Here is a 27,999-nt window from a genome sequence, read left to right on the forward strand (position 1 = left end):
AAAAATGACCCTTGTATCCATCCTGGGAAAATAAAGAGCCCTGTAACATGCCATGGTCATCTTTCTGTGATTCATCCTAGCAAGGGTCTGCAAGTCCAGACCTGGGTTAGAAACTAACAAAAGAGTATGATGTCATGAGGTGGTCACCTCATGGAGCTTTGGAAGAAAAACTGTGGATGCCAAGAACCCACAAATATGCCATATTTCCCAAGCGTCTAAGTCTGCACATCACATGTGACTTTTTAACTTAACCATGTCAGCTCTGCAGATTTAAAAACCATGTTCATATCACATGTACTTATAGAGTTACTTCTGAGTTCCCGATTCTATAATTCAACCATGGTTGCTGACTCACTTATTACTAACTATAAATCACTTGAACGTTTAGCTGCTGGATGTGGGGGCATTCCCAATGTTTGGCTAAGTGGGCTAAGTGAGGCAGCCGAAGCTTTGTGGCTAACTGTTCAGGCTGGACAGCCAGGCTGCCTGGGTTTGAATCAACTTTCTCTACTCACAAGCTGGCAATGACCTGTGGTGAGTCACTAACCTTTATGTGCCTAACTTGTGAAATGACATGAACATTTTCCTTTGAGATTTTTTGGTGAAGTTTAAATGAGTTGGTATTTGGGAAATGCTTAAAATAATATTGCCAGAGTAAACCCTGTTGTCATTATAGGAAGTTATTTCCTTAAACCAGCAAAAATCCTCAAAATTTGCTGCATGGGAACAATCTGGAAGGCTTGTTAACACACAGACCCCAGGCCCCATGCCTGCAGTTTCTGATTCTGTGGGTCTGGGATGGAGCCTAAGCATTATGTTTTGTTAACAAGGTCTAGGATCATGCTGACGCTGCTGGTCCCAAAACCACAGCCTCAGAAGAAAAAGAGCTTTTAAACCCAGTGTGCCGTTAATCCCTTTCAACAGGAAAGGTTTCTCCAAAATTGGCCCACAAAAATCAAACTGCAGGTATCACAGGTTATCATCGCTACCTCTCAGCCTTCAGACCTAACTCTGGGGACCTTCAGACTTGAGAAGAGCTCACAGTGATTAAAGCCAAGTCCTTAAATTCAACAGGTGGAGGACATAAACGTGGGTAAGGTCCCCCGGCTGAAACTGCCCTGCGCGCCAGCCTGAGAAATCCTGGGATTTAGAAAAAAGCGGAGGAAACGAGAAGCGAGCAGGCATACGTGCGTTCTCAAAAATAAAACTGGGTGGTCGTTTATTATCTGTCTGTGTGCCGCGAAGCCTCGGCTCAGTCCCCAGACACGTAAGTCAACGTCGCCCCGCCCCGCCTTCCCTTCCTCAGCTCCGGAGGGTCCCTTTGCCCCGGGCAGCTGAACTCAGGAAATGCCAGCGGCGGGAGCCCCTTGGTCACCTGGGCGGAGAGGTGAGCGGCTCCGTCAGTCCTTTGCTGGGAAGAGGAGAGGACCGATACCCGCGCCAGCGAGGGCCTTGGCATGGGAATGCAGCTAGTCCTCTGTCCCAGTCTGGGCAAGGCGAGCAGCGAGGGAGGGGTGAGAGTCGGGAGAGGTGGAGCAAGGGCCGATGAGGGATAGGAATTAAAGCAAAAAAAAAAAAAAAAAAAAAAATCACCTCTTCAGTGACTGCTGCCGGAGAAAAGACACACTCTTAGTAAAGATTCGTCAGTAGGTAGAGACCCTTATTGTGGGCATTTATGATAGATTTGCCCGTAAAGGCTAAGGGAGGAGGAACTCCTGGGACTTGGGGTAAAATGGAGTGATGTTAATAGATATACCTAAATTGACAGGTTTAAGGGGAACTGAAGCGCACTGTTGAGGCAGGAGAAAGTACACTTCCAAACCTCCACTTTGCGTTTTATTTCTGTAACAACAGCAGTTATGAAGAAACACTTCTGACTGCTGACTTTGGGTTATCCACGCTGCAGCTGTCCAAGCGCCTCCAGGTCTCTCGTCAGAGCAGTACTGCGCGGTAAGCCAGAAAGGTCAAGCCATTCGCCCACCTGGGGAGCAGAGAAGAGAACGCTTCCTCCCTCAGCAGTGGGTACAACTCTCCATTTCTTGGGAAGGTTTTCAGTCTGCCTATGTCAGGAGAGGATTTAGGACGACGACAGAAGAGCTCAGGTACTGTCCATTTCTATTTCATTATATACATTTTCAGGTTTATGGGAAACCACTCCCATGTGTTCAGACTTTTGGGTCTCTTTTCAGTAACTCTCAAGTGGGCAAACCCAGAACTTCTATTTTTCTAGCTGAGCGACAGAACTGCCTTCAACCTATTCTTTTCCTTGCTTGCCTAATTATAATAAGGTGGAAATGCTGTCTCCAATCACATATTTATTTAAATATTTGGTAACCAGACAGTTACAATGACAAAAGTGGCCATCTGATTAAACCAGTATTAATTTGGGCTAAATTCTAATACCATGATATTTATACCTATATGAAGATACAAGCAATTTAGCATTTCATGTTATTTTAAATGTAGTTTATAGTTAAAGGATGGCTGCTGGTAGAATCTAAAAGAAACCATTCTTTGAAGATCACTTTTCTTAGAAAAGCATAATAGAGATCTTATTACATCTTCATATGTTCTGAATTGCAGGAAAAAATTTGGTTTGGATCCCTGGGCTTGCCTCACATGTGGGTACCAGATACCATTTTTTCCAACAAGCTGAGCATGTTTCTTCCCTGCTTATGCCCCCACCCCCATAGCAGATGTGAGAAGGAGAAGGGACCAAGAGAAGAGGCAGAGGGATGTTCTAAGCAGAGCAAAAACAGCATCATGCCTGCGAGGGGTCAGCGTGGCCCACTGTAGGGCATGTATAAGGCTCAAGCCCTCTCAACTGGTCAGTTACTATTCGTTATGGTCATCATTTGGCAGTGACATGTATAATTTGTCTTTTTTTGGCAAAGACTTATGACATTAGGAAGAGATTTATTCATCCTTTCAGTGATTACAGCTCTAACTAAAAGTGTTTTTGAAGGTTTAAGAAAATGAAAAACCAAACATGCTCAGTGATAAAACATGTATTATGAAACTTCACTTGATCACACATACACAGAAACACACACACCCAATAAAGAAAAGGCTAGAAGGAATAGAACAAAATGTTATTGATTATATCTGGGTGGTGGGGAGTATAAGTGATTTTATTTTATTTGACTTATTTACAACTTCTAACTTTTCAGTGTTGCACACATATTAGCTTTATAATCAATTTTTTTTAAGTCTAAAAGAACTAATGTATAAACAGGAAACTAAACTTTATGTATTTCAGTTGTCACAATATAGCCATTATGCTTTCCATTTTCTTTTTTTTAATGAATCCCTAAGTAAAAGGGATTCCTGCTTTTCATTAAGAAGTGAAAATCTGTCAAGGAATTTTCATAGTAAATACCCTGCTTGTCACAAGAGTCCATTTGAGGCCAGCACACACTATGGCTTTGTAGTTAGCTTTACCATAAAAGTTGCAAATGAAATTGGTCCCTAATAACCAAACTAAAAAGCCTCTTGATGAAAGTGAAAGAGGCGAGTGAAAAAGTTGGCTTAAAGCTCAACATTCAGAAAACTAAGATCATGGCATCCAGTCCCATCACTTCATGGGAAATAGATGGGGAAACAGTGGAAACAGTGTCAGACTTTATTTTTGGGGGGCTCCAAAATCACTGCAGATGGTGACTGCTGCCATGAAATTAAAAGATGCTTACCCCTTGGAAGGAAAGTTATGACCAACCTAAATAGCATATTCAAAAGCAGAGACACTACTTAGCCAACAAAGGTCCGTCTAGTCAAGGCTATGGTTTTTCCAGTGGTCATGTATGGATGTGAGAGTTGGACCATGAAGAAGGCTGAGCGCCGAAGAATTGATGCTTTTGAACTGTGGTGTTGGAGAAGACTCTTGAGAGTCCCTTGGACTGCAAGGAGATCCAACCAGTCCATTCTAAAGGAGATCAGTCCTGGGTGTTCTTTGGAAAGAATTCTGCTAAAGCTGAAACTGCAGTACTTTAGCCACCTCATGCGAAGAGTTGACTCCTTGGAAAAGACTCTGATGCTGGGAGGGATTGGGGGCAGGAGGAGAAGGGGACAACAGAGGATGAGATGGCTGGATGGCATCACCGACTCGATGGACATGGGTTTGGGTGAACTCCGGGAGTTGGTGATGGACCGGGAGGCCTGGCGTGCGGCAGTTCATGGGGTCACAGAGAGTCAGACAGGACTGAGCGACTGATCTGAACCTTAGAGGACGGTGTCCCAGATTACCCGTTACTGTGTGTGGTCTACTGGAACTCTGCTCAAACCATATTTATAATTGAGGTATGATGTTTTTTCAGGATGAAGCCGAAAGGCAGGGGAAGCACCAGCTTATTGCTCTCCTTCACTGCAATCTGCCTGATAGCCCTCCCTGGGGGCAGGGCCTGTCCTCGCCGCTGTGCCTGTTACGTGCCTACAGAGGTGCACTGCACGTTTCGGTACCTCACCTCCATTCCAGAGAGCATCCCACCCAACGTGGAACGTATCAATTTAGGGTGCGTGAGGGCACTTGTCTTGCTTCCTTCTCAAGGAGGGATTGAGTACACTGGTGATGTCCCCAAAACAGTTGTGACTTTTGTAGATTAACCACAATTCTTTTAATAATACTTTCCTTCTGAAATGAGTGCATGAGGATCTTAAGCTTTCTGGGGCAATACGAAAATTTTTCCCTGTAAGCTTTTACTAGGGGAAAGTTTTTCTAGAACCCAAAGTCATTCATGGTAGGCTGAGACCCCCATGATTATAGAAAAGCTTCATTCTGGCTCTATTTTTGCTGAGTAATAATATAGCTCTTGCTAAGATTAGAGTTATGATAATATCCATAAGAGGTAAATGTCCTCCTATATATATGAAAAGTTAACTAGACCTTTTTTTTTAAGGCCTTTGGATTTTTTCCCCATAGAAACCGACTTATTTAAAATACTTAAAAAATGCATAAGTAATTAAATCTGCTAAAAAGTGACTGTATTTTAAAGGTTGGTGAAAAATGTGTGTGAATGAACAAAAAGGCAGACTTAACATCTTTTGACATTAGTGAGCACCTACTATGGACCAAACACAAGGATGGTACCAGGGATACAATGATGAAGTATACATTATTCATGTGTAGAAACTAGTTAAGGTGAAAAGACAGATGTATAATCAGTACAATTTACTAAGAATTGTAATACAGCATACGAAGTGTCTTGGGAACAGTCACTACTGACAACAGCTAACATTGTGTCCTGGCATTGAGCTAAGCACTCTTCATGAATGCATTCATTCAATCTTCAAAACCCGTTTCAAGTAGGTTCTATTATTTGCATTTTATAGACAAGGAAACTGAGGCAAAGAAAGGTTACTGTTTTGTTTTTTTTTAACCCAGCATTGGCCCTACTCCCAGGAGCCGGGTACCTGAGTTCATAATCATATCTAAAACATTTGACTTCAGAGTCCAGGCTTCTTAACCACTGTTTCATAATGATGAATTCCACCTGGGAGAATGAGGGGCAATGTCATTAGGGAATGGGCTGGGTCTTAACAGTGTTCACAAATAGAGAAGGCTGGAGTCAAGGGCATTCCAACTTGAAGATACAACATAACATACAAAGGTTTGAAAATGAGAAGGAATGTAGCATGTTCCAGGAATGTGAGTAGGATAGTTTTAACTGAGAATGCAAGGGCTGGGTGAAGGGGCTGACCTTCCATGGCATCTGATGAATTCGTTTTTCAAGCATTGGGTTATCTTAGAGCACAGGGAATCTTTAGTGGGGTATGTGTTTGTGTGAGAGAGGTGGGGAGTGAAATTCAGTTTTGTGTGTGCATTTGTTGGGTTTTGCTTTGACATTTGAACTTTAGTTGACAGACTTATGTCTAGAATGATGTTTTTATTTCAGGTACAACAGCTTGGTTAGATTAACAGAAGCAGATTTTTCTGGCCTGAACAAGTTGGAGTTACTAATGCTACACAGCAATGGCATTCACACAATCCCTGCTAAGACCTTCTCAGATTTGCAAGCCCTGCAGGTGAGACTGATGTTGGGAAGGGGCAAGTTAACGAGGTGAGATGTGCCTCCAAAACCTACCTGTTCCTAGAGAACCCCAAAATGAACATTCTGTACATCAGGCATAGACATCAAGGGAAAATGTCAAAGAACTGATTTCAAGTGGAACAGTATGTGGAAATTAGAATAAGAAAATTCTGATTTTCTTATACCTTAGGTTCACGGAAAGAAGTATCAATGCCCAGGGATTACTCAACCTTGAAAATGTAATTCTAAAAGGCCACTTCTAGTCATGTTCATCTGGGAATTGAATGTAGTTTGTAAAATAATTGCTATCTTTACAGCTTTTTATAAGCAATATATTTTTTAAAAATCTTTTTGAGTTAGTATGTTTTTATTTTTAATTGGAGTATAATTGCTGTAGAATGTTATGTTAGTTTCTGCTGTACAACATGAATCACCTACACACACACACACCCTCCCTCCCTCTCCACCCATCCCACTGCCACCCATCCCAGCCCTCTAGGTCATCACAGAGCATCACTGAGCCATACAGCAGCTTCCCAAAGCTGTTTTTATTTATTTGTTTTTATTTACACATGGTAGTGTATATATGCCAATGCTACTGTTGGTCCACCCTCTCCTTCCCCTGCTGCATCCACAAGTTCCTGCCCTGCAAATGGATTCATCAGTACCATTTTTCTAGATTCCATACAAATGTGTTGATATATGGTATTTGTGTTTCTCTTTCTGACTTCACTCTGTATGACAGGCTCTAAGTTCATACCTCATTACAACTGACAATTCCATTCCTTTTGATGGCTGAGTAATATACCATTGTATTTATGTACATCTTCTTTGTCCATTCATCTGTTGATGGACCTCTAGGTTGCTTCCATGTCCTGGCTATTGTAAATAGTGCTGAAATGAACATTGGGTTATCTGTGTCCTTTTGAATCATGGTTTTCTCAGGGTATATGCCCAGTACTGGGATTGCTGGGGCACATGGTAGTTTTATTCCTGGTTTCTTAAGGAACATCCATACTGTTTTCCATAGTGGTTGTAGAGCAATATATTTTGTAAGTTTCACTTTACTTTTGCACTGATTTAAAAAAAAAAAGTTATGAGGACTTCTAAGAATGTATCAAATATTTTAAGAATTACTACTCCAGTAGGCAAGAAAGTAGTAAGTAGGAAGAACTCTTAGGAACAAGAACAAAGGGAATGCAGGAAACATCAGGCATAAAGGTTGGTATGTCTGCTGTAAGTAGGACTTGAGGCTTTACAGAAGTTAATTCAATTTATGATGTCTATTAATTTTTTAATAAATTAAAAAGTAAAACTACTGTTCAGAAATACAACCATACCTGACTTTAAATTAGAAAAAGATGTCTCCCAAAGGTCCTCACAGATGACAGTAAGCAAACTGTCAGTCCTACCCTTAGAAAAGATAAACTGCCAGTGTACGTGAGTCTTGTCACACCACATCAAGCCTGTGTAAAGCCACAGATTTAAGTCTAGATAAGTGATTATGTTGACTTGGTTTAATCAGGCTTTATTATTTGGAAGATATATCTTCAGCAGATTAGATGGAGTTTCTTCATGGAATTCACACAGCATGATAGTGTATATATGTCAATGCTACTGTTTGTAGCATTGCTACGGTTTTTCTTGACCAAGTTTCCAATAGATATTGATGAACACTGAGTTTGGTAATAGTTGGGGCAAAGTTGTTCCGTGTTGTCAAATGTTCTTTATTAGGAAACTTAGCATTCCAGAAAAGCATTCTCAACAGAGATGACAGATTAGGTCAAATCAGGAAAGTATGATAGGAAATCATTGATTTTACTAGCATTTTTTTCTTTTGGGGAAAAAGAGTATGTTCAGCTGGTAGCTGGAGAAGGAATTGGAGAATACCCAAGCGCTACTGAAATACTGAAAAATTATTTTAACTTCAATTAAAATCACATTACTCTTAATAGCTAAAAACTAAAAAACAAAAACAAAAAAAGCCCAAACGTCTATCAACTCATAAATGGATAAACAAAACATGTTACATGTATAAAGTGGACTACTATTCAATAGTATGAATGAATAACTGACTTATATGCTAAACTAGCAGTAAGTCTTGAAAATAAGGCTAGTTGGAAGAAGGCAGGCACAAAAGACCACATATTGTATCACCCATTATTTTAAATGTTGAGAATAGGCAAATCCAGAGAAACAAAGTAAATCAGTGGTTTTCTAGGTCTAGGAGGAGGGGGGAAATGACTTGTTTCACCTGTACTTCCACCCCACTGTTTTTCTACTTCATTGCATTGTTTTGAAATAAATCTGAGATATTGTGTTTCATCTGTAAGTACTTCAACATATATATATCAAAATTAGAGTCTTTAAAAAATAAGTGTAAAATATTGTTTTGCCTTAAAATTATAGCATTAATTCATGAATATCACAAACTATTCATGAGTGTTCTAATTTCCCTGATATTCCCATATTTAATTTGCAGCTAGTTTGTCGAATTAGGATCCACACAAGGACTGGATAATCTCAGTGTATGTTTTATTATGAATATGCTTGTCCTTTCTGTGGTAATTCCTTTGACAAAATAAGGGTGTTCTTTGTATTCTTAGGTCTTAAAAATGAGCTATAACAAAGTTCGAAAACTTCAGAAGGACACTTTTTATGGCCTCAGGAGCTTGACACGGTTGCATATGGACCACAACAACATTGAGTTTATAAACCCAGAGGTTTTTTATGGACTCACCTCTCTCCGACTGGTGCACTTGGAAGGGAACCAACTCACTAAGCTTCATCCGGATACATTTGTCTCCTTGCGCTACCTCCGGATATTTAAAACATCTTTCATTAAGTACCTATACTTGTCTGATAACTTTCTGAGCTCCATCCCTCAAGAGATGGTCACCTACATGTCTGATCTGGAAAGCCTTTATCTTCATGGGAATCCTTGGATCTGCGACTGTCAACTGAAATGGCTGGCTGACTGGTTACAGGAGAAGCCAGGTACCTAGACTATTTCTTTGTTATAATTCAACAGACGAAATCTGCATGGAGGTGTTTTACTAGTGAGGGAGGTCAAAGTAATTTAGCTGGAAAGAAAATGAAATGTCAATAATTCAGTGGGAATGAACTGTCTTAATTCATCAATGAATAATCTTTAATTCAGGTCAATTATCCAATTATCACTTCTGGCTTTTAGCAAGATTGGGAGCTAAGAAATGTATCATGTGTTACTCTTCCCTACTTACCACAAGGCATAGAAACACTTCCCTCTTATTTTCCTTTCAGTCATTTGGTCAATACATATTTTTTTGGAGTTTTATTCAAGGCCTTGTGCTCAGCGAAGCAACCACCAAGAGCTCTGTGTCTGCTCTAACTACACATCTGGTGGGATACCGATAAGCAATCAGAATGTAAAACGTGCTTTGACAGCAAAGTAAGAGGCAAGATGCATTCAGTCAACAAGTAGTTACAAGAAGTCAGAGAGAACATAGGGATGCAAAAGTGATTGTGGAGCTTATACTCTTTTGGAGAAAATGGGTTAACAACTAATCACACTATTTCAATTAATCCAGTCGGTAGGGAATGATTGAAAGGACCCCACTGGTTTTGACTTCTAAGTGGCAGCTGATTGGAAAGAGCAATGAGAGAGGAATTGTTATGCAGGGGTTGGGGAGGCAGGGCTCCAGTTGACCCTGGAGAGACCTGGCTTGAAGTGAGGGAAGAATGGTGACTGCCAGATGGAAATATGCCATCACTCAGGACTCTCTGAGCATCAAACAGACATGAGCACATTTAAGCTAAGGAGAGATTTTTGAGAGAGAGAAGGTACCAACATTGCAGAAAGAGCAGATCATCAATTGAGCCAGTCCCCTGACAAGGCTGGATGTCAAGAGACCCAGCCTTTAGGTGGGTGGAGCGGTTTTCCTTAGGAGACAGGAGAGAAAAGGACCAGATGGGTACAGAGGCAAGTGAGTTCATGGGTCTAGTGGAGGGGGTAAGAAAGTTCTTACCTGATGCCTTTTCCTTCTTTGTTAAGTTGTAGGAGAGGTGACTAAGGAGGGTGCTAGGAAGGGGTCAAGGCTGGAAGTCTGAGAAAAGTGGAAAACGTCTGGCGTTGCTGTGGTGAAATAGACAGATACACACATATATATGTATGTGTAATACAGTTAGTCAATATAATTAGTCAAAAAGTGAACTGCTTTAGACCAAAAGACACCACCTTTGCGCTCCAGGAGCTTGCTATCTTATAGATAAATATGCTCAACATATAAAAAGACAATGAGGAATGATGAAAAACAGCAAAATGTTTATACTGAAAATTTAGTTCTATAGGAGGCAGAATCAGTAAGTTACTTCTGCCTTGAATAATATACTGGAAGGAATAATAGGGAGGGAGCAGGAAGGTAACATATATTCAGTTTGTGTTTGACATTGTGCTCACTGCTTTCTATTTAATCCTCAATTTAGAGATGAAGAAATTGAGGCTAGAAAAGTTGGGTATCTTGGGATAGTCATTTAGATTCTTATAGATCAGTTTTCTCACCTGTAACATAGGGATACCAATAACTGAAAAAAGTAATTAAAATAATACATATCAAGTGCTTAGCACAATATATGACATAAGCATTCAACAAACGTCATTATCATGATTTTCACTGTCACCCAGCTCACATGGCTAGAAAGTAGAAAAGCAGAAACTCAAAGTCTAGTCCTTTTTCTATAATGTATTTGTGATGGAGAAACTGCTTTGTACATAAAAATAGGGTAAGTCTCATGAAGAGGGCAATAAGTAGCCCAGCTTGCCTGGCATGGGGTAGTATCGACTGGCATGGTGTTTTGTCTTTTGCTGTCTGACTTACTTCACTTGGTATGATAATGTCTAGGTCCATCCCTGTTGTTGCAAATAGCATTATTCCATTCTTTTATGGCTGCATAATATTCCATTGTATATACACCACATTTTTTTTTTCCATTTATTTGTCCATGGACTGTCTTGGCTAGCGTAAAAAGTGTTGGTATGAACACCGGGGCACATGGATCTTTGTGAATTAGAGTTTACCCTGGATATATGTCCAGGAGTACGATTTGCAGAATCGTATGTTAACTCTTTTTTGTGTGTAAGGAACCTAGATAGTGTTCCACATACTGGGTACATCATCTACAACAGTGTAGGAGGGTTCCCTTTTCTCTTTACCCTCTCCAGTCACATCAGCTTCTGCTTTGACATTTTTTTCATCTATTTCAAGAAACTCATAGTTTCTCATACCTTTAATTGCCTCATTTGACAGTCCTTTTGTACATAAGTGGTCAGTAGTCAAATATAACACAGCTTCATCTGGTTATGGCTATCTTCCACTCCTGGGTTTCACAAAGCTCTAGGTGTTGTTTTTCTAGGAAATATGGATTTGTGGCCTTTTCTCTGACAGTTTTATCACAAATATTAAATTTATGTCCTCTTATTGTTTCCAAGCCTTTCTAATATGCATAACTTATTTTAATGGCAAGCTCAGTGTAATCTTTATGTAATACCAACAGTGCATGTAACTCAGTTGAAGAGAAAACAAAATATATAAATGGCTATGGCAGTATTGGTGTGTGTGCCGGCAGTGGTAGCTATAGCAAGACTGCCAGCTGGTCAGTCACTACTGTAAGACAACTTCAACTGTAAGACCCATCTCAATTTGTAAGCTAAAATGTGGAAGAAATGTGGTCTTAGAATTAGACTGCCCTTCCTCCCTTTCTCTAATCTTTCCATCCATTTGCCAGGGCTGGAGACAAACAGACGACTAGACAGGTCTTTCTACTAGTGGGTGACGAGGGCTAGGATGGGGAAGTGGAAGGTACCGGGAGAACATAAAGCAGGGAGCCCACTGAGAACGAGCGCTCTTCTGGCTTGCTGACGAAGGAGGTAAGTAGTCAGGCAGTAATGGAAGACAGCCTATCAGACAGCAAGTGTATTGCAAGTAGAAGAACAGCATATGCTAAGAGCGTGACAGGGTATGGCAGAGTTGAGGACTTGAAGGCGTTTCTGTGTGAATGAAATCTAGTGTGACAGAAAGAATGGAAATAATGTGGTCAGATTTGCAACTGAGCTAAAATACTTGATGTCCAGGGCTGAGCAATAATCAAACCAAGATGTGAGTATAATTCTATGATGAGGTTTAATTAAACCAGAAGTCTGCCTTTCTTTTCTTTTTTTTTTTTTTTGGCTATAGCAGGGTTTGAGCCCAGGCTACTGGGAAGTAGTAAAAGGTCACAGCTGGTTGGTAAGTAGGTGGTTGATAAAAGCCTCTTTGACAGGCTTGCTAGCTACCTCCTCTGGGTAAGATAGCACTTTACAATTTGCTGAAGAATGCTGAGGAGCCAGATACATATGACAGTGCCTGTCACACTGAAGAGTTTGGAGTCAGTGATCAGAGAGATTTGTCTCAGGCCTTTGAGGAAATGCACAATTACAGGAAGGTGATTTGACCCTGTGCAGTCATTTTGTCAAATGAGATCTTCTAAGAAGTACAGTGCTTCTTTTACATGCTGTGTCTAAATGCATGATATGGAACAGGATGTAGCTGTATTTTGTATAAGGTAAAACCCCGTATCTCTTATCAAGTATGTGACCAGCCATTTAAAATAGGCTCACCAGAGGGTGTGTGTGTGTATATATATATATTTTTTTTTTTTTTTTTTGCAGAGAAGAAATAATTAAATGACAAATTAGTATCAAAATGAGACTAATATTAAAGATACTTTAAACAAAAATCCCATGTATTTGGAAATTAAATGTCCACTTTTAAATGATAGGTGTATCTAAGATGCCACGACAAGGAAAATTAGAATAAAAATGAAAAGAGAACTTACCAGAATTTGTTGCATGCAACTGACGCTGCTCAATTAAATACAATGTGGAATCTTGAATAAGATATGAAAACAAATAATGGTCACTAGCATAAAATTTTATGAAATTTGAACAAAATCTGTACTTTAATACTATATCACTTGTTAATTTCCTGTTTTGTATTTTTTTTTTTTTTTACAACATGGTATTTCTTTATATTCTCAGAATTGGATTAAAGCCTCAAGCCTCACTCAAAATTTTTTTTTAAATCGCTAGTAAATTTTATAGACTTTTAGCAGTAATACTAGATGCCAAAATACATGGAACTCTATCAGATAAAGTTTTCAGGTAATATAAATTAGAAAGCTAACATTCTATTCATACTAAATAAAACAAGCGGAAACAAAAAGCTTTTGTACATACCTATATATAGTATATATGTCAGACCTTTCATGGCTGCCCCATTGCTTGGGCACAGCTTTCCTCTCTCTGCATTAAACCTGATCCTCCTCAACTGAGTCTACCTCAGGTGCCAAAGTCATACTGTGTCTTTCTGCACTCTTCTTAATAACCCTCTTTGCTCAGCCACATCCTCACCTCTTTCTTGATTGGTTCTACCGGCTTCATTATTTCCGGCATCCATCTTGTTCTCTCCATTCCTATTGTGACCAAGATAGACCAGACCAAGGTACCTTGTAATTCATTCATCATTCTTTTTAGTAATGGACAGAAACTTGGGTTTTTAATGATATCCAGAATGTATAAATGGTAACTTATCAGACAAGTTATCATTTAAAGGACACTGAAATTCTCTGAGCCTTAAAACATTAAATGGGGAAACAACTAAATAATAAGCTAATAAAAAGTGATAAACATAAGTATATAATTTTGTTTTGCCAGATAAGGGAACTATTCAATTAATAGTACCAAATATGTACCCCAGGTGCTTTTTAGGCATGGAAAATATAGCTGTGAGCATGAGAAACAAAATTCTTGTGCCTATGGATGTAATGTTGTGGCAGGGTATATAGACAAGAACATTTTCAGAAATCAATCCAAAGACCAAAAAAAAAAAAAAAAAAAAAAAAAGGAAACATTTCCAAATTGTTTCAAGTTCTAGCAAAAGCTACTTATTCAAAATGTTTAAATGTTAATTTGTGAAGAAGCCATAATGGGCAATAATTCAATTTTCATTTTTTTCTAGATATCATAAAATGCAAAAAGGACAGAAGTCCCTCCAGTCCTCAGCAGTGTCCACTTTGCATGAACCCCAGGACCTCTAAAGGCAAGCCCTTAGTTATGGTCCCAGCTGCAGCTTTCCTGTGTGCCAAACCCACCATTCACCCCTCTCTGAAGCTGAAGAACCTGACTGTTCTGGAAGACAGTGGCTCTGTGTCAATTTCTCCCCAAGATTTCATGGCTCCCTTCGGCTCTCTGACTTTGAATATAACAGATCAGACTGGAAATGAAGCTAACATGATCTGCAGTATCCAAAAGCCAGCAATGACCTCATCCATTGCATTCACTGCAGAAAATGACTACATCATGCTAAATGCTTCATTTTCAACATTTCTGGTGTGTGACATAGATTACAGCCACATTCAGCCAGTGTGGCAGGTTCTGGCTTTGTATAGTGACTCTCCTCTGATCCTAGAAAGGAGTCACTTGTTCACTGAAACCTCACAACTCTGCTACAAATATAAACAAGTGGTACTGAAGCCTGAAGACATCTTTACTAACATTGAGGCTGGTCTCAGAGCAGATCCCCCGTGGTTAATGCAAGACCAAATTTTCTTGCAACTAAACAGAACTGCCACCACCCTCAGTACACTGCAGATCCAGTACTCCAGTGATGCCCAAGTCACTTTACCAAGGTCAGAGATAAAGCCAGAGACATACAGATGGACCATGATTTCCAAAGATAACAATACTAAGCTGGAACGCACTGTTTTGGTCGGTGGGACTGTTGACCTAGACTGCCCTGGCCAAGGAGAGCCTCCCCCACATCTGGAGTGGCTTCTAGCTGATGGAAGTAAAGTGAGGGCCCCTTATGTGAGTGAGGATGGGCGAATCCTGATAGGCAAAAGTGGAAAACTGGGACTCCAGATGGCTGATAGTTCTGACACTGGCATATACCACTGCATAAGCACTAACGACGATGATGCAGATATCCTCACATACAGGATTACCGTGGTAGAGCCCAACGTAGAAGCCTATCAGGAAAATGGAGCTCGTCATATAGCTTCTGTTGGTGAAACACTTGACCTTCCTTGCCATTCTACTGGTATCCCAGATGCCTCTGTTAGCTGGGTTCTCCCAGGAAACACTGTGCTTCAACAGTCCTCAAGAGATAAGCAAATTCTTAACAATGGCACATTAAGACTATTACAGGTCGCTCAAAAAGACCAGGGTCACTATCGCTGTGTAGCAGCCAACCCAGCAGGGGTCGATATTTTAGTTAACCAAGTTTTAGTCAAAATAAAAGGGCAAAAGTCAGCAGAGCATAACGTAGAAACAGATGGATCGGGGTTTGATGAACCCAATTCCATGGGTCAGCTTCAGGATCCACCAGCTACACATCTCCCCACATCTCCTCCCACGGGGGCTGAGGCTGGAACACATGTCTTGAGCCCAAGTAAGAATCCCAAACAGTGGGTATTAATATCCCAGAGGCGTGGAGAGTCAACCAGCTGGCGTTACAGGGATCACAGGAGGCAATTCCCTCCCTCTGCCCGGAGAATTGACCCACAGCACTGGGCAGCGCTTTTGGAGAAAGCTAAAAAGAATGTTATGCCAGAGAAGCAAGAAAATACCACAGGAAAGCCACCTCCACCAGCCACCCAACTCCTGGATATACCTGGTGAGGAAGCAGACTCATCAGGCGTGCTCCCTCCAGATGAGCAACTTACGGTCCCAACAGCTAAAGCTGCGGACGTTCTGACAAGGACAGTGGCTGCAGATTCCAGAAAATCACCCGAGAGCCCTGTGACAAGTCAAACTGATGGCACCCCAGCCTCCCCAATTGTGAGTCCACAGACCCTATCACCTGAAAAACCAAGAGATTTCAGACCATCTACTACTATTAAAACTCAAGTCACGTCAAGGAATATAAACCCAACCGCATCAAGTGGAATGCAAGACACAACCAACCCAAATTTACCTAATGTGTTTCCTCTACTAACTGAAGCAACTCTGTTTCAGGATGCTGATGACATGGAGAGAAAAAAAGAGACCTTACAAACTGCATCCCCAGTAACAGTGGGGGCTACTGTGATCAAAGATACCCATATCCAAATGCCGAGTAATGCTGTCGGCAAAGCTGGTATATTTTTAGGGTCAGTAAATGCCACAAATAGTTATCAGAGATCCGTAACAGGAGTTGGTGAACCCAGGAGCCATCACTCTCCTTCTCACAGTACTCACAAACCTAGCACCACTAAGCTCCCTTCAGGCCCACACACTGCTGCTCCTTCTCAGTTACACATTCCTAGAAAGAGTACAATGAACGGTCCGCTGTCCAGGCGCTTTGGAAGATGGCGAAAAGTTTGGAGCAGGGGGCGAATTATCAGCCCACATAGGACACCAGTTCTCCGACAGCATAGATTCAGCGTTGCAAGGCCCACATTCAGAGGCTCTTCAGAAGAAAGCACCACTGCATCTCCAGCCCCAGAGCTCAGTGCAGTGTGCCCATCCTGTTCTCCCAGAGAAAGGCTCACCACTGATGAGGCAGCGCTGTCTTCTCCAAGCTTATCCCCCGTCACCCTCCCCAAAACTGAAATTGCCAGCGTCACAACAGAAGAAGCTACAACTCTAGTTCACAACCCATCATTACTGCTTGAGAACAAACCAAATGCAGATGCTGAGAAGACCACCCCTATGATAAAATACTTCAGTGCTGAAAGTACCCAAGTGACTCCAACTACTGAAGTTATGACTCATGCAACAAGTATTATCTCCCCAAGTGGGTCTAAAGCCAATGAAACCACCAGACATTCTGTGATTGTATCCCCACTGCCAGATCCCACCATCAAGTCACCTGTGCCTACCACTGTAGCTATTACCAGATTTTCAAGAAGGAAAATCCCCTGGCATCAGATCTTTGTAAATAACCACATCCAAAGAGAAAAGCTAAAGAATCAGCATAAATTTGGTTCACAAAGCAGCACAGACTCGGTGCTTCCTAAAATATCTCCTGCTTTGCCCACAAATAAAGTTTCTCCCTTCCACTTCGAAACACTCTCAGCTAGTGTAATGAAAATCCCATCTATAACACCAGCCACAACTCACCTCAGGAACACTAACACACACAGCCTTGTAAGTCTCCCAACAATGAAGGAGCTGCCCTCCCTACCCATTTACCCTATGCCTCCTAGTAGCTCAAGCAAAGAATCAAGTGCAAATTCCGTATCAATGCACACAGACATGCTGACAACCACTCCCACTGTCCCTGCATCTATCATTATCAACAAAGCCCAGATAGACAGACCCAGGGCACGAAAAGTACAAAGGAAAAAGGAGCCTCAGAAGACGATGAGGGACCCAAATACCTCTCCCACCCAGACTTCTGGCTTCATTACATCCACCACTGTGACACCTTCTTTTCTAACAGCAGCTGAAACTTCAACCAAGCCCAGTGTGTCTGCTTTCACTCATTCTCCTCTAGAGAACACAAAAGAAATTTCAAGCACAGTCGGTCTTCATCCAGGAGCCTTTAATCTGACAGCTGTACTTGAACAACCATCCCAGGAGGGTACTCAGGCTTTGAAGAATATAACTGCTTCTGAAACCACTTTGTCCAGCAAACTACAGAGTACCCCTACTAGGAACACAATCAGACACTCAACCATGCCAACCTTCCTGAGCTCCAGTGCCACTCCAATGCCAATTCCCACCTCCCCTCCCTTGAGTAATCAAAGTGAGGTTACTGACAGTATGGCCACGCCCACCTTCAGGATGATGACAAGTACAATGGTTGAGGCACGTGAATCCTCAAAGCACAAGGGTACTCCACAGCAATTAGCAGTAACATCTCCCCAAACTCACCCAAATGCCAAATTTGCAGTTGGAACCATTCACTTTACCTATTCCAATCTGTTACCCTCTACTCCTATGCCAGCACTAATAACAGTTAAACCACAAGATTCTAAGCTGACTCACTCTCTCTGGTCAGAAAACCACTTTTGGCACAAGTCACACCCAGAAATTGCTGAAAAAGGCCAAAAGCCAGTAGTAGTGAGTGTACTGCCCACTCCAGGCTTGCCAGAGGTTACCACGCATGCTTCAAACTGGGATATACAGAAGAATGCAAAGAAAAGTGGCTTTGATAAAACAGCAGTTCAAAAAATAACAACTTCCGAATTCCTCCCCTTTGATACTTTATCTAGGGATGTATTTGAAAGGCCCAGAATAATTGGAGGAAAAGCAGCAAGTTTTACTGTTCCAGCTAACTCAGATGCCTTTCTTCCTTGTGAGGCTGCTGGAAATCCTGTGCCCACTATCCGCTGGACCAGAGTCTCATCAGGTATTTGAAAGTTTCTTTATACTTAGTCTTTAGTAACAAAACAAAGAAAATACTGTGTGATATTTCAGGGTTACAAAAAATCAACATCAGCATGAAATTTCTCCAAGACACAGAAACTGTTAATATCCTCCTTAATATATGCATGACTTTTTGCTCATTAGAAAGTTTTAAAACATATGTTAAGACCATTTAAAAAAAATGCTTTTAAAGCAGATCTGGAAAAAAAAAATGGTCATTGTGTTGAACCATCTGGCTTTTCCATTAAAATTAGGGTTGTTTTTTTTTTTAATCCAGAAATAATTTTAGCATTCTGAAGACTAAGGATCTTAATTTTAAATATATTTGTTCCCAGTAGCCTAACAAAAAGATAGCTCTCCTTTTGTAACTTCCACGTGAGCAATTTGTTTTCCGTCTAAACTTTGATGACCTATGACTATAAATTTCTTTCTTATCAGGACTTGATTTATCTAAGGGCAAACTGAATAGCAGGTTCCAGGTGCTCTCCAATGGCACCCTGTCCATACAGAGGGTGGACATTCAGGACCGTGGACAGTACCTGTGCTCGGCATCCAATCCATTCGGCACGGACCACCTTCATGTCACCTTGTCTGTGGTTTCCTATCCCCCTCGGATCATGGAGAGACATACTAAGGAGATCACAGTCCATTCTGGAAGCACAGTCAAGTTGAAGTGCAGAGCTGATGGGAGGCCCAGCCCTACAATTTCCTGGATTCTTGCAAACCAGACGGTGATCTCTGAATCATCTGAGGGGAAGAGACAGGCCCTAGTGACATCTGACGGAACACTGGTCATCCACAATCTCAGCATTTATGACCGAGGCTTTTATAAATGTGTGGCCAGCAACTCAGTGGGCCAGGATGCACTGCTGGTTAAAATACAAGTCATCGCGGCCCCACCTGTTATTCTAGAGCAAAAGAAGCAAGTTATTGCAGGGACTTGGGGTGAAAGTTTGAAACTGCCCTGTACTGCAAAAGGCAATCCTCAGCCCAGTGTTCACTGGGTCCTCTCGGATGGCACTGAAGTGAAACCATTACAATTCGTCGATTCTAAGTTCCTATTTTCAAATGGAACTCTGTTTATAAGAAATGTAGCCTCTTCAGATAGGGGCACTTATGAATGCATTGCTACCAGCTCCACTGGCTCAGAGAGAAGGGTGGTCATCATTACAGTGGAAGAGCAAGAGACCATCCCCAGGATAGAACTTGCATCCCAGAAATGGACTGAGGTGAATCTGGGGGACAAACTACTGCTGAACTGCTCAGCCACTGGGGAGCCGAAACCGAAAATCATCTGGAGGCTACCATCCAAGGCTGTCGTCGACCAGTGGCACAGGTAAACCGTACCTTTTAGTTGAGATTATCTTCATCTGTTTAGCTTTACAACTTCTGAAATGGAGAAAGTGGTAGAGCGAGGCTTGCAGCAATGTTAGAGAGCGCTCAGACTCTGCTCATAAAAGTAACTTGCTCTAAAGAGACCTAATCCTTTGAGATGTATTTAGATATATGTAAAATATAAATTATGTAAAAAGAAAGTTTCTTACATGCTGTATTCTAAGGGCCAATTTCTTGTTGAGTTTATATAGTTTAAAAAAGATTTTTTTAAAAACTCTTAATTTTCTTCCGTACTTGTGACAGTTTTTTTTTAACAATAACTGTGTAAATATATTTATAATCTTTCTATCAAAAAATAAGAGGGAATTTTGTAATGCAAACAAGGTCTGGTGAGATGCACTTCATTAATTTGCTCTTCAGAGTCTCCTAGTAAAGCATTTTCAATTTTAGTGCAATCCGTACTTCCTTTATTCTACCCCAAAAGTACAAAGCACTTTATGAGGTTAAGGCTTCACAAAGTGAAATGTATTCAGGACCTTTATCACTCTGATGGTGTCAGACAACATATATACACATACAGACTTTCTTTAACATGTTCTGATTCAGGCATATTGATTTTTATCTGTTTTCTGTAGCGATTAAATCTCTTGGAAAAAATAATGATTTACTAGATTATTAATTTTTGCTATTTGCATGACTTTATGCAATGATTTTTCATAATATGACAGAAAAGATGGGCTGAACATTTCCATTTAATGTTTATTAATAGAAACTACCCATGCAAGTAAAATTATACATGAGTTTATGTGTAAAATAAATTTTTTTCTAGTGTCTAAGTATAAGTTGGTAATGGATATAGTTAAGGAATTTTACTTGTGATCTTCAACGCCAAAGTAAATGTTAATTTTCAAGTTTTTCAAATAAGTCATCAAAATTATCTAATTTTACACTCATCCCAAGTATAAACAGCACCAGTAGTTTCTAAGGAACTAATTCAAGCTTATCTTCAGCTGAAGGAGTCATGGTTATGAGTTTGAGCTGATGTTAATAAGAATCTTGAAGGGACAAGAAAAACTCTTCACATGCCTCTGTCAGTCATTATCGGGCTCCTGTAAACCAGGCCCAAGATGATGTTCTTGGAAAACAAGTGATAACTTTGCATGACTCAGGAATGGGTACTGGCTAAACTTTAGGGATATTTAACACAACAACAAGAATATAGACCATATCTACAATTAATCATTGCAGAGATAACTTTGATAAGCGTGAGTACAGAGTTTTATAATATGTTCATCAAATTAAACTTATAATCTCAAAAAAACTACTTAAATTTTAAATTGAAATTTAGATTTAAAATTTTAAAATGCTGAGTTATGAAATGTAAATGTCACAAGATACATGTTTATGCTTGTCATCTACTGTACATATACCCACTTGTGGCATCAAATATATTCAACAGTTTACCAGTTTTTATATTTAATTATATCAGCATGTCTATTTATTAATCACCCTGCAGCACATGGGGGTGCTTCTCATTTACCTAGAAACTGCTCATTATTCTGTGTAATCGTTAACACAGTTTCACTATCCATGAAGAAACCAACGCAAGAATAGAAGGCATCACACCTGTGATGGGAATTACAAATAAAGTTCAAATTTTAGGTTGTAAAGACAATGTCCGAAATAGTTACTGGACATTAAGTCGGTTTTTAAGAATGGAAGAGGTATGAAAAAATGTAAGGGAATGTCTTAAAAAGTTAATCCAAAGGAATTTCTAATGACACATTAGCATCTCAGAATAAATCTCAACCTAAACAGTCCAACAAACCCTCCAGAGTTTAATAGCAAAGAAATCAGGTAGGCTGTTTGTATTTCATTTTGGGAAAGCACTTACGGAACAAGGAAAGATTGTTCACAATGTGGAAAAGCCAATAGAGGGTATAAGATCACAGATGCTATCACAGGCCCACCAGAGGTACCGGCATTCTTTTATAAAGAACTGAACAGCTTGTCTGCTAACTGGACACTTTTAGTGATTATTCTGCAATTAACCCATTCAAAGAATACTCTTTAGTTAGGTGCTTAAGATATCACCAGAAATAAAAAGGGCACTTCTGCTATAAATAGAGTTCTTGCTGTTCCCATTTCTTGGTTCTAAAAGTCTGAATTTTAGATTCTAAAAATGAAAATTTTCATCATAGCTATAAACACACAAGTCTATTCCACCATGACCGAAATAAGCAAAACCTTTTACTTTTTCAAAGCCTAGTTGTCAGCTGAACTAAGAAAGCATTTTCTGAAATTTTTTTAACTGTCTCCGACTTAGAGCACTATAGGTCTACCTCCACAACTTTCAATAGGACTTACCTATGTTTCAGACAGAATTCTGTTTCCTCTGCTTCGGATCTTTGCTTCTCAAGGAGTTTGTTACAAGAACAGAACATCAGGCCCCACCACAGATGGGCAGAATCAGAATTTGCACTTTAAAAACATCCCCAGGTGGAGAATGAATACATATATATGTATGGCTGAGTCCCTTCGCTCAGTCTGAAACTACCACTGTTAACTGGCTATACCCCAAAACAAAATAAAATAAAAAGTTTAAAGTCTGGGGGAAAGAAATATAGTTAGGATGGTAATATATCTGTTGTATTAAAAAGATACAAAAATATCATAGAACTAATGAAAAGTATTTTTATTAAATCAGCATGTGATCACTGAAGCATGTCATTTACTTGGACAAATAAATTCTCCCAGGCTTCTTTAAAAAAAAAAAATATATATATATATATATATATATATATATCTCCAGGTGAATCACATGCACAATAAGGTCCAAGAAACACTGCTTTAAAAAGACTGCAAATGCTGCATTGTCCATTAATCTTCATAGAAGAATTCCCTTTCTTTTACTCAAGGAAAACTTCCACTTTCCAAAGTCAGTTTTCTGTTAAAAACATCAGCTTATAAAAGGAAACACAATTCTCTTTATATATATATATATATATATATAAAACAACTTCCAGAAGTATCAGATTTCGAGGTCAGGGAAGTTCATTTTAAGTCACTGGTTTTCAAAGGGTTGTCCACCTGCCAATAGCACTAGCATCACCTGAGAACTTGAACCTGATTCTCTATCAAAACACGCAATGTGTTCTTAAAAGCCGTCCAGGTGCACACTCAAATTTGAGACTGGTCTGCAAAGTTAATTGTTCACAGAGTCACCTGGGAAGCGTGTTAAACAGTGGGTTACCCAATCTGTGGCCAGACCTATTGGATCAGAATCTCTGAACAGTGAACACAGCAAATATGCATCTTAAATTAGACCCCATGTAACTCGGATGTAGGTGATGAGGGGATTGCATTGAGGACAGAGATTTACAGCCGTGCTTCTCAGACTCTGCTGCATGTGAGAGTCATCTGGAGAGCTGAGTCCAAGGTCACATTCCACACTGTAAGTCAGAAATTCTGGAGGTGGGACCCAGGCATCAGCACTATTTCATACAAATAATTTTAATGTGCACCCAAGTTTGAGAAAGTGTTCTTAGCATTAGGAAAGAATGACAGCAGGTAGCGATGTAACATGGTGAAAAGGGTAAGTAACTACCTCTAAGAACTTTTTTTTTTCAGCAGTATGGTGAGGAACCACCTAAAGATTAAAAAATAAATGCAAAGACCCTTGTGGTTTCCACTTTAAAGTGTATCCATAATGACGACTTTCCCTTGCTTTACATGCCAGATGAATTCTTTCCAGGCTTGAGAGAAGAAAAAAAAGGGTATCAGCAGCAGCTGTTAGTTGTCCCACAATAAATACTTTTCCTAACTAAGGTTTTTTGCTGGAAGATAAAAAATGACTTGAGGCTGCTGGACTCGTTTAGCAGTTATGCTATGAAAGGTCATACACACTTTCATTCACCTTCTTAGCTCATGTTGCCAAAAAATTAGGAGAAACACATGTAATGAATATTTTCACCTATAGGTGTTTTTGATGGCGTTTTTAGCAGTTACTCAGCTTCCACTGGTCTTTCTTAAAAACTATTTAGTTTTATCAGGGAAATTCTGCCCTCTGGTGCTTCTGTGTGATAACAGCAGGCTGTGCAGTGCTTCAGAGAAAAGTGATGTTCATGCAGTTCAACATAATGCAGAGACCAAGTCACTGTACAGTTGCCTGCAGAGACAGATAAAGCTTTAGTATGCTTCTAAGGAATTTAGCCACCCCATGCAAAGAGTTGACTCATTGGAAAAGACCCTGATGCTGGGAGGGATTGGGGACAGGAGGAGAAAGGGACGACAGTGGATGAGATGGCTGGATGGCATCACTGACTCGATGGACATGAGTTTGGGTGAACTCCGGGAGTTGGTGATGGACAGGGAGGCCTGGCATGCTGCAATTCATGGGGTCGCAAAGAGTCGGACATGACTGAGCGACTGAACTGAACTGAATCAGTTATTTGGTTATAAAGTAAATTTTACTTTTTTTATAAAGAGAGTAAATGCCAAGGTAAAATTCCTTCAGTTCAGTTCAGTTCAGTTCAGTTCTGTCACTCAGTCGTGTCCGACTCTTTGCGACCCCATGAATCGCAGCATGCCAGGCCTCCCTGTCCATCACCAACTCCCGGAGTTCACCCAAACTCATGTCCATTGAGTCAGTGATGCCATCCAGCCATCTCATCCCCTGTCGTTCCCCTTCTCCTCTTGCCCTCAATCCCTCCCAGCATCAAGGTCTTTTCCAATGAGTCAACTCTTCTCATGAGGTGGCCAAAGTACTGGAGTTTCAGCTTTAGCATCATTCCTTCCAAAGAGCACCCAGGGCTGATCTCCTTTAGAATGGACAATTTGGATCTCTTTGCAGTCCAAGGGACTCTCAAGAGTCTTCTCCAACACCACAGTTCAAAAGCATCAATTCTTCGGCACTCAGCCTTCTTCCCAGTCCAACTCTCACATCCATACGTGACCACTGGAAAAATCATAGCCTTGACTAGACAGACCTTTGTTGGCAAAGTAATGTCTCTGCTTTTTAATATGCTGTCTAGGTTGGTCATAACTTTCCTTCCAAGGAGTAAGCATCTTTTAATTTCATGGCTTCAATCACCATCTGCAGTGATTTTGGAGCCCAGAAAAATAACGTCAGCCACTGTTTCCACTGTTTCCCCATCTATTTCCCATGAAGTGATGGGACCAGATTCCATGATCTTCATTTTCTGAATGTTGAGCTTTAAGCCAACGTTTTCACTCTCCACTTTCACTTTCATCAGGAGGCTTTTTAGTTCCTCTTCACTTTCTGCCATAAGGGGGTGTCATCTGCCTATCTGAGGTTATTGATATTTCTCCCAGCAATCTTGATTCCAACTTGTGTTTCTAATACTCTTTAAAAGGGAAAATCTGGTCTCTTTTCTGAGCAAGTAGATTTGTATGAGAGTTGTTCTTTACTGACATGTAAAGTGGTCAGGACAGTCATGGGTCTAGGAAACTGGTATTTCTAACATTCTTGTCATCATTAAAAACTTTTAAACTGAATGCAAAGGAGGTGCATTTGAAGTCCATCTAAGAAATACTACTTGTTTGCACAAAATTTATTTGTTCAGTTAACTTCATCTTTCAGAACAGCTTAAAAGACAGTAAAGAAGTCAGTACTAATTTTAATTTCACTGCAACGTTTAGTCCTGTGTCAATTAATATAACTCTCTTACCCTTGCTAATAGCTGCACACCTCAGTCAGTCTCTTCTTTCCTCAGAATGGGCAGCCGAATCCATGTCTACCCAAATGGATCCTTGTTTGTTGGGTCAGTAACAGAAAAAGATGGCGGGGACTACTTGTGTGTGGCAAGAAACAAAATGGGAGACGATCTGACCCTAATGCACGTAAGCTTAAGACGGAAACCGGCCAAAATTGACCACAAGCACCACTTTAAAAAGCAAGTGTTTCACGGGAAAGACTTTCAGGTCGATTGCAAGGCTTCTGGCTCACCCGTGCCCGAGATATCCTGGAGTTTGCCTGACGGGACGATGATAAACAGTGCCATGCAGGCCGATGACAGCGGCCACAGGACCAGGAGGCTCACCCTCTTCCACAACGGAACCTTGTACTTCAACAAAGTTGGGATGGCAGAGGAAGGAAATTACACCTGCTACGCCCAGAACACCCTAGGGAAGGATGAAATGCAAGTCCACCTAACAGTCATAACAGCCGCCCCGCGGATCCAGCAGAGTTACAAGACCAACACGAGAATCACGGCAGGAGACACTGCTGTCCTTGACTGTGAGGTTGTTGGAGAACCCAAGCCAAAAATATTTTGGCTGCTGCCTTCCAATGACATGATCTCATTCTCTAAGGACAGGTACACATTCCATAACAATGGGTCTTTGTCCATCAACGAAGTGAGACTGCTCGATTCTGGGGAGTATGTATGTGTGGCCCGGAATCCCAGCGGGGACGACACCAAAGCGTACAAGCTGGATGTTGTCTCCAAGCCTCCGTTAATCAATGGTCTGTATGCAAACAAAACTGTCATTAAAGCCACAGCTGTGAGACATTCCAAAAGACACTTTGACTGTACAGCGGAAGGGACACCGTCTCCTCAAATCATGTGGATCATGCCCGAGAATATTTTCCTCACGGCTCCATACTACGGGAGCAGAATCACCGTCCACAAAAACGGAACCCTGGAAATCAGGAATGTGAGGCTTTCAGACTCCGCCGATTTCATCTGCGTGGCTCGGAATGAAGGGGGAGAGAGTGTGCTAGTGATACAGTTAGAGGTGGTGGAAATGCTGAGAAGGCCGACGTTCAGAAATCCATTTAATGAAAAAATAGTTGCCCAGCTTGGAAAGCCCACAGCACTGAATTGCTCTGTTGATGGAAACCCACCACCTGAAATCATCTGGATTTTACCAAATGGCACACAGTTTCCCAGTGGACCACACAATTCTCAGTATCTAGTAGCAAGTAACGGTTCGTTTATCATTTATAAAACAACACGGGATGATGCAGGAAAATATCGGTGTGGGGCAAGAAATAAAGTTGGTTACATTGAGAAATTAATTGTATTAGAAATTGGCCGAAAGCCAGTGATTCTAACTTATGAACCAGGGACAGTTTACAGTTTCAGTGGAGACACTGTATTGCTGCCCTGCGTCTCTCTTGGAAGCCCTAAGCCACATGTCAAATGGACTTTGCCAAGTGGTTACATGATAGATAGGCCTCAAATTAATGGAAAATACATATTGCATGAAAATGGCACCTTAGTCATCAAAGAAGCAACAGCTTATGACAGAGGAAACTACATCTGTAAGGCTCAAAACAGTATTGGTCACGCACTGATTACTGTTCCAGTAATGGTGGTAGCCTACCCTCCCCGGATTACAAATCGCCTACCCAGGAGCGTCCTCACAAGGACAGGTGTGGCCGTTCAGCTCCACTGCAAGGCCCTGGGAATCCCCAAGCCAGAAATCACATGGGAGATGCCTGACCACTCCCTGTTCTCAGCGGCAAACAAAGGGAGGACACGTAGAATTCGGCCTTTTTACCCACAAGGTACCCTAGTCATTCGGAATCCGCAAACCTCGGATTCTGGGATATACAAATGCACAGCAAAGAATTCACTTGGAAGCGATTATGCAACAACTTACATTCAAGTAATCTAATAGAACATAAAACTGCCTGAACAAAGTCAACATCTGGACAGAATTTAGTTTTTGGAAGAAGTTTAATCAAAGGCAGCCATAGGCGTGTAAATGAATTTGAATACATTTACAATATTAAATTTATAATTGACATGCAAAAAAAAGGACTTATAAATAAATGCATTATGAATTGATACTGATTTTTCTTGAATGGATCTCAAAACAAACTTTTAACTTAAGGCACTTTTATTTTGCCAACAAATAACAATGAACAGTAAGAGGAAACTCTTGACCATAAAATAACAAATATCTAATGTACCTGAATTCTTCATTAAAGAATGGACTTTCTTTTCTTTCACTACTGTTTGCCTAGTGTCCGCCTTCTATCAAGGTTACAAGCATGGCACTGAGGACAAGACACAATGGAAAGGATTAAATCTGCAGTCTTGATGTAAGTTTGCCATCCTGATGTATAAATATTGCAGTTGTTTTATAAATATTTTACTAAAACCCACAGAAACTAAGCACTGTTCTATAATTCACCATTTTGTACATACTGAAAATTTTCATTGATGGGGAATACAAAAAAATGTTTTAATAACTGCATTTAAAAATAAATGCAGGCTGACTTTTCCTCTTGTAAAAAGCAAC

At 40.6% G+C, this 27,999-nt stretch overlaps 1 protein-coding gene across 4 annotated transcripts; it reads left to right on the forward strand.

Moving 5' to 3' along the window:
• Nucleotides 1-410: 410 nt before the first annotated feature.
• Nucleotides 411-27,531, forward strand: LOC102409131 (immunoglobulin superfamily member 10). Of its 4 annotated transcripts, XM_044945881.2 has the most exons (9): nucleotides 411-534; nucleotides 1,075-1,267; nucleotides 1,855-2,102; nucleotides 4,314-4,508; nucleotides 5,889-6,018; nucleotides 8,630-9,020; nucleotides 14,057-18,373; nucleotides 18,829-19,726; nucleotides 25,461-27,531. In XM_044945881.2, the coding sequence occupies exons 4-9, from the start codon at nucleotides 4,315-4,317 to the stop codon at nucleotides 27,367-27,369; spliced, it is 7,839 nt and encodes a 2,612-aa protein (XP_044801816.2). In that variant the 5' UTR covers nucleotides 411-534; nucleotides 1,075-1,267; nucleotides 1,855-2,102; nucleotide 4,314; the 3' UTR covers nucleotides 27,370-27,531. The 4 variants fall into 4 exon arrangements, with proteins under 4 accessions (XP_044801816.2, XP_044801812.2, XP_044801822.2 ...); XM_044945877.2 differs by lacking the exon at nucleotides 411-534 and having other exon boundaries at nucleotides 823-1,267; XM_044945887.2 differs by lacking the exon at nucleotides 411-534 and having other exon boundaries at nucleotides 823-1,267; nucleotides 1,907-2,102.
• The last annotated feature ends 468 nt before the right edge of the window (nucleotides 27,532-27,999 follow it).

This window comes from Bubalus bubalis, chromosome 1, assembly GCF_019923935.1.
Source record: "Bubalus bubalis isolate 160015118507 breed Murrah chromosome 1, NDDB_SH_1, whole genome shotgun sequence".
In the NCBI taxonomy this organism is placed as follows: Eukaryota; Metazoa; Chordata; class Mammalia; order Artiodactyla; family Bovidae; genus Bubalus; species Bubalus bubalis.

What these genes read in the sequence shown, in the direction of transcription:
- LOC102409131 (XM_044945881.2), top strand. Translation starts at nt 4,315, where the DNA reads ATGAAGCCGAAAGGCAGGGGAAGCACCAGCTTATTGCTCTCCTTCACT. An exon ending in GTGGAACGTATCAATTTAGG is followed by an intron (nt 4,509 to 5,888) that starts GTGCGTGAGGGC and finishes TTTTTATTTCAG; the next exon opens with GTACAACAGCTTGGTTAGAT. An exon ending in CTGGACCAGAGTCTCATCAG is followed by an intron (nt 18,374 to 18,828) that starts GTATTTGAAAGT and finishes CTTTCTTATCAG; the next exon opens with GACTTGATTTATCTAAGGGC.